The following is a 9,455-nucleotide window of genomic DNA, read 5'->3' as shown; positions in this document are numbered from 1 at the left end:
TAAGTGTTTTTTTGTCCACAAATAGGCATTCAGCTGTAGAGCAACAGCGCCCCAGCGTGGGTTATCGAAGACGTCACACTACAATAAAACGACCTGTAAAAGCGCCAGTCATGCTAAAACAGCCACATTTTTAAATGGGCAATGCACTGTTGGAAAAAAGGGAAGATTATTCAGTTAAAGTTCCCTTTTTAATTGAAATAACTGAAAGAAAATGTTTATTTTTAAAATTTGAATAATTAAATTATTGTCGTGATAAATACTACATGTTCCGGATGTACACTAGATTTAATTGATTCCTTTTTCCATTATATTATGTAAACCCACAACATAGCCTGATGATACGCAACATAAAACATATTAAAAATAACAAATGTAGGCCTAATTCTTAAATCAAGTCCAGGAGCTTTATAATAACATTAAAATAGAGAGTACTTGGTATACATATGAATAACTACGTAGCCTAATTAATTAAAAAAAAAACTAAAACGTAAAAACAGTAAAAAGAATGGAAAAAATCACAGGAACTACTTCTATTTATCCAGTATACGTTTATTCTCCTTTTGCTTGATGTCTAGAAAATGCGTACACGTTTTTAAATACACATACATTAAATGTGTTTTATCTAATTATTCTGACTGTCTGATGTGTTGATTTGACTCTCTAGCTAGTTGGTTGAATTACCGTAATAGTGACTGTGTCATAGATGCTAGGTTTTCTGTTTTGCATGCCCTTATGTGGGCTACTGAGGGAGATGTTGCGTCACGGCCATGGCACAGAGTCACACTGACTATTTTGAACAGAGAACACGTGGCACTGTTTCTGGAGAGAGGGAGAGGGAGAGAGAGAGGGAGGGAGAGAGGGAGAGGGAGAGAGAGAGGGAGAGAGAGAGGGAGACAGAGAGGGAGAGAGAGAGAGAGCGAGCGAGAGAGAGCAAGAGAGAGAGACAGAGAGAGGGAGGGAGGGAGAGAGAGAGAGAGAGAGAGAGAGAGAGAGAGAGAGAGAGAGAGAGAGAGAGAGAGAGGGACGCAAACACTCCTCCTTTAGTCCCTCCAGCCACGCACACACACTGACAGAGCTGCAGTGGTTTGTACAGTAGCCCACAGCTGCCTGTGATTTTTACTCACCTCCCTTAAAGTCTGGGATCGGACGGTGAGCTAGGGGAGAAAGAGAGTTCAAGACAAGAGGACTTTGTTTTGGGGATTTTCTTACTGTAAACCGGAGATAGACAGAGATGATGGAGACCAAAGTGTGGATTGCCCTTTGTGCGCTGCTGCTTATTAACTTGGGATCCGCTGAACATGGTAATTAGTGTTTTATTACATTTGCTTTTTTCCCCCTTGATTTGATGCTTCCGCTTTCCAGCATGGTTCATTTGTGCTACAAGAATTCTGAATAGTTAACTCTACCACACACGCCTGCGCGCACACACGTACGCACGCGCGCGCGCACACACACACACACACACACTCACACACACACACACACACACACACACAAACACACACACACTCTCACCTGCCTCCAGGCACCTGTGGTGTTTTTGAACAGAGATTCCAACTGACAGATATGAAGTGAGTTCACAGCCTATTTTGTTATTGTGTTTCTTTCTCTCTTGACATGAGGAGATAGGAAAACTCTCTCCCATATCCATTCTATATGTTTTTGAGTGTTTATGGTGGCCTAGCAGCTGGTGTGGAGCCTCTGTAATTTGTTTAACAGCCTCACACTTTATCTTTCACATCACATCACTTCCTCCCTCCCCCCTCTGCTCCTTCCTCTTTCTGCTTGCATTACATTTACACTCATCTCACACATCCTGTCTTCCGCTTCCTCTCCTACCTGTTCTGAATTCTTTCCCCCCCCTTCAACCATTCTTTTTTCTCCATCAGTGCGTCTCACATAAAAAGGAAATGAGACTATTGACATTTGAAAAGATTTTATTGGGCAGAACTGTCCCATCAGTTCCCCCTGCTGAAATTCAAATGAGAACAAAACACCCGGCTCCACTACAGGATATTTATGGGCTGTAAGTGAGCAGGGAAGTACATTGTGACAAATGACACCTCTAACTGTGTGCAGCAGCACACTGTCATTATACTGCATTCATGCTAATTGGCTTGCCTCTGTAGTACATTGGAAAGATTTTATGAACAGATTTTAAATCAAAGCAATGCAACCAGACTTTATAACACGTAACATGTTCATTTTATTAGATTGTATTTGCATCAACATACAGTATAGAGATTTAAGGATGTTTTTCTGGGAGAACTTTTATTTTGACACTGACTAAAATTTCAAAAAGAGAAATCCCCACGAACTGCATATATTCATTAAACTAAAACAACCATGTCCTAATGTCAATGCTCAAAGCTATGCCCTTTGCAATAGTACATATAAACTACGTTTAAAAGTATAAAGACTTAAAACACAGTTATGTATTGTCTCTCTTGTCTGGATGATTTAAAGACTACACATGTAAGTAATAAGTCATTTATTTCTGTTAAGTTATCCTGTTTGGATGACTTCAAAAAAATAATAAAACAAATACATAGTTATAGTTAATCATATGTATGATTTTCGAAGAAATTTGCAGTATTTTTTTTTCTAAGTCCATTTAAGGGGCTGGGAAATGTATTTGACACAATATTTGACACAATGAATAACATAACTAAATAATGAACTATAGCAAATTCAGGCTCTCACATGTAGCATAATAGGACCTAGGACTGTAAAAGATGAGAGGTTGGAGGCTTGACATGCAGCTTGAGAGGTCACATCATATGGCATTAAACATACAAAATTGGTTCAGATGAAAGGCTGAGGATAGCATGCACAGAGCGGTCTTCAGCATTTTCAATCATGTGCTGTGAAACAAGGACTTATGGGATTTTACAGATGCAGTTAAATGGGTTTCACACAGAAGCTATCGCCGATAGGCAGGTCTGGAATTGAGTGTTGAAGCGGCAGACATCTGCTCGCAGAGGAACGCTTGGCTGTCCTCTTAATAGCAGGGGGGAAGAAGAGAGACACAGCTACTTCCCCAGGTACACACTGCATTGGCCTAGAAAGTAAAACCCTGTAATATCTGCAGAGAGGAGTGTGCAACAGCAGAAACAGTGGTTCTCTGTATGAATCTACTCTGCACACACATATGTACAACATACAACTCCAGCATTTGACCTGCACAGCTCTAATGGAGCTAAAGTGAAGGAACAAGGCCAGCATTATAGAGCCAAGCCCCTCCGTCTATTTATGAGTGTGTCTGTTTTTGTATCGTTTAGAGTTCAAACAGGTCTCTCTCTCCCTGTGTGCGCTGATGAGCTGAGTGAGTGATTATGGAGGTAATGAAAGGCATCATGGCAGTGTGTTAGTGAACGGTAATGACATTACATTACAACAGGGCTCTGGCTTTCATCAAAGGGCAGCAGGTAGAAATAGAACTGAAGACTTGCAGAGTCGAGCTAAAGGGGGAGAGAGATCGAGAGAGATCGAAAGTCTTCATTAAAAGGTTATTGCGTCACCGAACTGAAGTTCCTCAGGTCTCATTTGGGCTGGAATAGATGTCATGCAAAGCAAAAGTCACAGTCAGCCCTTATCCATTATTTTATGTGCTCTGACATTATGCTTTACAGTAATGTCACAATGTTGTGCCTCATTGCAGTTCTCAGTATCCATTTCCTCCACGTTATTGGGATACATTGGATTTAAGACATGATTTACAAGATAAAAACACATTTTTGCTATTCAAATAATATGTAAATATGAGATGCTATCTTCTTCCCCAAAGACATTACGCTCTCTGATCGATAGAAGATAATGGATGTTCATTCAACTCCATTCATACTCAAGGGTTCATTGAGGGATGCCCTCTTTTACAATATGATTAACTCAATTAAAAATACAAAGTAAAGAAAAGCAAAACATACATTTAAAAAGCCATTAAAACTTTCTGATAAGGAAAAGTCATTTGATGTTCTCTGTATTGTAACTCTGAAAAAGTGCTGAAAAGTATGTATGCAAAGTCAGATGATGTTCCCTGGATAAATGATTTATGAGTAAACATTTTCAGTTTTAATAATAGTTAGGATAAGCAATGGCCTGCGCTGACTGATAAAACAAAAGTGATTAAGATGTTTGGGATGTTTTTGCCGTGTCTGTTGTCCAATGTTTGCTAAAAAGAATTAGAAAATAGGCTGTTAAATTCTCAGAAGACAATACCACAGACTGCCTCTTTTCAAAATGTCTCCTTCCTCATCAGATGAAGTTAATGCTCCTGCCTCCTCTTCATCACAAAGCTCTCTTCCTGACGAGCTGTCTCCCAAGGCTGCAGACTCTGTGCTTCATGATCCCAGCCGGGAACAAATCCATCTTTCCACTCCTGCCCCTCCACTGAGAGGCTCTGACACAAATTCAAGTTCACAAACTAACGGTAGTTTGATTGTCAACGCAACTACAGAAGACGAAACAATGGCCAATGGTAACTGCAACTCTATTCTTGATCCTTTGTTAGTCACTATAAAAGAACACGATGTCTGACTGACTGAATGAGTTACTGGACTAGTCAACTGTGTGGCGGGACAAATACAAATGATCTGAAGTTTGCCCGAAGGGAAGGTTTGTGACAATTAAGAAGAAATTAGTATGAACCCAGCCGCAGGTGGCTCTGAGTTTAGAAGCTATATTTAACAAAGTCCTTATCTCTTTTTTCCATGTTCGAAAGTGGGCCAAAGTGAGCGTCTGGGTTAAAGTGTTGGCTGTCAGCTGAGCCTGGATTTTAAAAACTGGAGAACAGATCATGTCAGAACATTTAAAACAGTTTAAGACACTAGTAAACAAGTAGAATTGAGAAGGTGAATAAATAAGGTGCAATCTGTTGAGAGAGCCAATGGATGGTAAAATATACTGAGAGAGAAGTTGGTTGGTGTTGAGGAGAAGAGAGAAGTGATTAAATGCTGTGTGACTTTTCACAAGGGGGTGAGAAAGGTAGAAGTGAAATACTCCCCCCTCCAGACATTCACATACTCTTTATCTCTCTCTCTCTCTCTCTCTCTCTCTCTCTCTCTCTCTCTCTCTCTCTCTCTCTCTCTCTCTCTCTCCCTCACAAAAACACACCGGTGCTGGTTCACACATCTGACTCATGAAGATATTCACAGGCAAGGCACAATTTAAGGGACTATTTTGTGGAAGAAAAACAGTTCATATTAGAGTATTAAGTAAAGTTAAAACATGTGCCCACATAGAAGATTACTATGCAAGTGTTGAATGTGAATATGTAAATCCTATATTAAGATAACAGTAGAGGTTGAGACAGAGGAAATGTCACAACACGTATTCAACATCTAGTGTTCAAACTAAGATGTACAATGTACTGGGAAATGTAATAATGAAGCTGTACTTGTCAAGCCGTATTTTAGTTTAGTTACACGGGCCATTTTGAAAGTCATCGGGCTATAGTTTGCTGTGGTTTTGTCACCGCAGCTCTAGAGGAAGTTATGTATTTTAAATGAGGTTAACTGACCCTTTAATGCCTCTCTTTTGTCAGGCACATCAACACAGTTCTTACATAAAGGTATTACTCAGAAGGCTAATGATACCTCAGTGCTTAGACATACAGTATTTCAGCGTGTCATAAAAAATGTGCTCAATAGAATCACAGTATTTTTATAATAATATCTTCCTATTTGTGCAGGTACCAACATCACCGCTTCTTCAGAGGCTGCGGTTCCTGAAAGCAATGGAAACCAAACATTTCTGATGACATCTCAGCCTCAAACCCCTCCGCCTGAAAGCCATGCCCCCGCATCTCATACCCCAAATACTTCCAACAACACCACCACCACCACCACCAGCCCCATACACACAACTCACTCCACCAGTGTCGTCACACTGACTACAGCTCCACTCACAACACATCATAGCGCACCAACACTTCATGACTCCGTTACACCTTCAAACCATAGCACTTCTGCCCCAACACCTGAGCCACCAAAGCCTGAGTCTTCCACAACTACGATCATCACTAACTCCATTTCAATGCCCATCACCAGCTCCTCTCATGAGACCCCCAATTCTGAGTCAACAGCGCACACCTCTCCGCAAACCACTTCACAGGCCAGCAAAGCCCACCTTGAGAAAACCAGCAACCCACCGAGCAGCCCCACCGCCAAGGCCGAATCCCTAGCTGACTTATCGTCCAAGCTCAACGCTGGGGATGTTAGTAAGTGCCTCACATCTTCTGTTGTTAGTGTATGAAGTTCTTCTGCCGGGATATTGACAGAGCAAGAACTGAATTGGCTTACAACAAAGACCACACTGTTCTTTGTTTTCCAGCACAAGCGCGTCCTCTACACACACAGAAACAAACACAACCCCCGTCTACATCTTCTGCAAGCACTGACACCACCAAGCACTCCACAATTATCGCTCTGTTTGGAAAAGAGACAGAGGCAGTCATGGGACTCTGTTTTCTTTCTTTTTCTGTCACCCTATGTTTGTCTGCTAAATGATTTTTATATCTACAGTATCTTACCTCCACTTGAAAGGAATTTTACCAGAACAAAAAGGAAAACGTGATCAACTCTTCTCAGTCCGCCAGCCTTTTGGTTACAGTTGAAATCCATATAAAATTCTCTCTGCTTCTCTAACTCTTTGTGGATGTATTAGGACACACTTGGCACCTCGCCTCTTTCCACTAGCTAAAGGAACAGGAACCATTCAGTACTTTGTGGTTGTTGTTACTTTCAAACTGCAAAATTTACAGAATAGTCTTCCATAGCAACATCCATATACAGGAATACACAGAGGAAAACGCAGAGAAAATCTTCCTTCTCAGAAATAGCCAAACACATGATGATGTAAGAGATTAAACAGCAACCTTAGAGCACTATTAAACATACTGTACTGTATACACATTCAATATAAACTATTTGCTTCAAATTCTAAAAATAAATGGTTTAATTGTGCCCTATAAATACATTAAATTACTCAACCGAAGTACAGGAAAGCTTAACATCACCATCCTGTGTTTGACATTCCTGTCCTGAGCGGCATGATGAACACTCGAGCTGAACATGCTGCTGTTAAATCTAAATTTAGTTCCAGTCACAGCTTTACACAAGCTTAAGGAAGCAGAAATTCTTCAATTTGCATCATGTTTAATCAAATCCATCTTTAACGGTGCATTTCCAGGACATTTATTAATGCTACAGCGTGTCTAACGATGAACGTGTCCGTCTCAAGCATCTCCTCTGTTTTTTTACTTCTAGAGACGATTGTCCATGACTCTCCCACATTAGACCCCCTCCTGGCTGGACTGGTGTCAGCCTTCATCATCACTGCGGTCATCATCACTCTGCTCCTCTTCCTCAAACTGCGCAGGAGAGACAACAGACCAGAGTTCCGCAGGCTGCAGGACCTACCTATGGTAAGCGTTTGTGACATCCACTTTCAGTCCTACGAAAGTGAATCATATATCCCAAAATGTCAAACTTTTCCTCTGTTAAGCCAACTATAAATGAATCACCAGCCAAATACATTGTCCTATTATTGTTCTTATGTGTTAACCGATAAACAAGTATTAACAGTGACTAATTAACCATCAAGTACAACTTCGAAACCCTTAAAAGCATCTTAGAAAGTGGTACCACAATATCAACGGTATTAGCATTTATGTGTTAACATGTTGCCATATTGAAGCTGTGAATACTTAGTTGTGTTATTCCATTTCCATAGGACGATATGATGGAGGACACACCCTTGTCCATGTACAGCTACTGATGGATGCATGACAAAAAAAAATGTGAGTGCCCAAATACTCTCCATGAAGTCAGGCTCCCACCACAGCTGTGCAGAACCTGGCCATTCTTCAGCAAAAACACAAAGCATAGGTGTGAGGAAACTTCTGGATTACATTTATCTTGATCCCTGACTTTGAGGAAATGACACGATTGAAGCAGCAAATGACAATGAAGAAATCACCAATGTGGGGTTCCTTTTGCCAAAACGTCTTTTTTGGAGCCTGTAAATTAGAAATTAGGCCTCTGATGAATAATGTATGCTTAAACATTTTTCAACCCCCTTATTCGGGATTTGAAAGATGTATAATATATTTTGATTTCCCTAGAGTTGAAAGGGTGTAAACTCGGAGGCAAAATCATCAGTTGCATTCATCATTTGGATGGTTCAAACCTAGACGGATTCAGCCTGTCCTGCCAGACTCTCACCTGAGGGTACTGTTCTAATTTCCCTGTTATAAGTTAGCAGAAACTCTGACCGGAAAAAAAAAGAGTCTGGCAGGCATACGGAGAAGCCTGGGAAAAGAAATTAACGTAACAAATGGCCCGATTATAGTGTTAAAAAAAGTTGCACTTTACTTTTTCAGGAGTGGAAAAAATGAAAAATGTGTTTGTGTAAGAGAAAGATTGAGCTTTGTGTGTGTGTGTGTGTGTGTGTGTGTATGTGTGTGAGTCTGAGGGGCATGTGTGTATTTTTGAAGGCATTGTGGGGGATATTTAAGTGTTTTTTCAGTTTCTATTTTTAAGGTCCTGCTGCCTTTTGGCCTGATTAAGACATGTGCAGTGTGAGTCTTGTGTCCAGGGGAGAGTGCCTTACACAGCTTGTGAACAGCTCTTATTGCATTCTGTATTTAGATTCAAACCAACTAACGTCCACATTTATCAATCATTCCCAGTGCTTTCTGTAATTCCCATTCAAAAGCACATGCAGTGCCAGGTTGCTGCTCTGACTTGCCTGTGTTTGAACACTTGCCTTGAGCGAATTCACCATCAGGCACTCATTCATACAGTGTCAGCTGCAGACTGAAATGGGCCTGTGGCCTTACCACACAAGGTTGGCATTGTCCTGTACTACTGATGATTGCATCCTGCAAAGACAACTTCATGAAACCCTTCATGCTGTCTTAGCAGTTCTTCAGCCACAAACCTGAAAGCACCTTGTTTTCGCAGTAGGCAATTTCACAAATATTCCATTAATTAAACTATGTAGCAGCCAGTGTACGTGCTTTGTGAATGTGCAGGAAAATGGGAGTGTAAATAAGAGACAGTCGACAGAAATGAATTGGAGCTGAAACTTGCATCCGTTTGGAGCCATGAATAACTACAGATGGGTGACAAAATCAAGGATGAAATGAACATAAAATGTTGGGTGTTCATAAGTGCTTAAATGCTTGTCATAGATCATACGACTCTCTATAGGATGGATGAACTCCTGAAACAAATATATTCTGTCATTTATTGTTTTGAAACTCTTTTGTCACCCCTCTGTACTTCCAATTCTAAATGATACACTTTAGATTTCTGATGTGGTAAAAATGTCTGTAAGGATCCAGACAGAAGGCTTTTTCTGCCATATGTTGATTTTGAGCTGTTGGTGTTTTATGATTAAAAAGATTTTGAAACCCTACTATGTATTTCAGATCTTAATTATTAACCCAGTTT

At 40.5% G+C, this 9,455-nt stretch overlaps 1 protein-coding gene across 4 annotated transcripts; it reads left to right on the top strand.

Annotated features, from left to right (window-relative positions):
• Positions 1-1,032: 1,032 nt before the first annotated feature.
• Positions 1,033-9,420, top strand: LOC134869364 (uncharacterized). 4 transcript variants are annotated; one of them, XM_063890925.1, is made up of 5 exons: positions 1,036-1,301; positions 4,259-4,477; positions 5,690-6,217; positions 7,266-7,423; positions 7,732-9,420. In XM_063890925.1, exons 1-5 carry the CDS (start codon positions 1,232-1,234, stop codon positions 7,774-7,776), a joined length of 1,020 nt encoding a protein of 339 aa, XP_063746995.1. In that variant the 5' UTR covers positions 1,036-1,231; the 3' UTR covers positions 7,777-9,420. The 4 variants fall into 4 exon arrangements, with proteins under 4 accessions (XP_063746996.1, XP_063746995.1, XP_063746997.1 ...); XM_063890928.1 differs by having other exon boundaries at positions 1,039-1,301; positions 4,296-4,477; XM_063890926.1 differs by lacking the exons at positions 7,266-7,423; positions 7,732-9,420 and adding an exon at positions 6,331-7,258 and having other exon boundaries at positions 1,033-1,301.
• The last annotated feature ends 35 nt before the right edge of the window (positions 9,421-9,455 follow it).

Source organism: Eleginops maclovinus, chromosome 9 (assembly GCF_036324505.1).
Source record: "Eleginops maclovinus isolate JMC-PN-2008 ecotype Puerto Natales chromosome 9, JC_Emac_rtc_rv5, whole genome shotgun sequence".
Classification (NCBI taxonomy): domain Eukaryota; kingdom Metazoa; phylum Chordata; class Actinopteri; order Perciformes; family Eleginopidae; genus Eleginops; species Eleginops maclovinus.
This window is presented reverse-complemented; position numbering and strand designations above follow the sequence as displayed.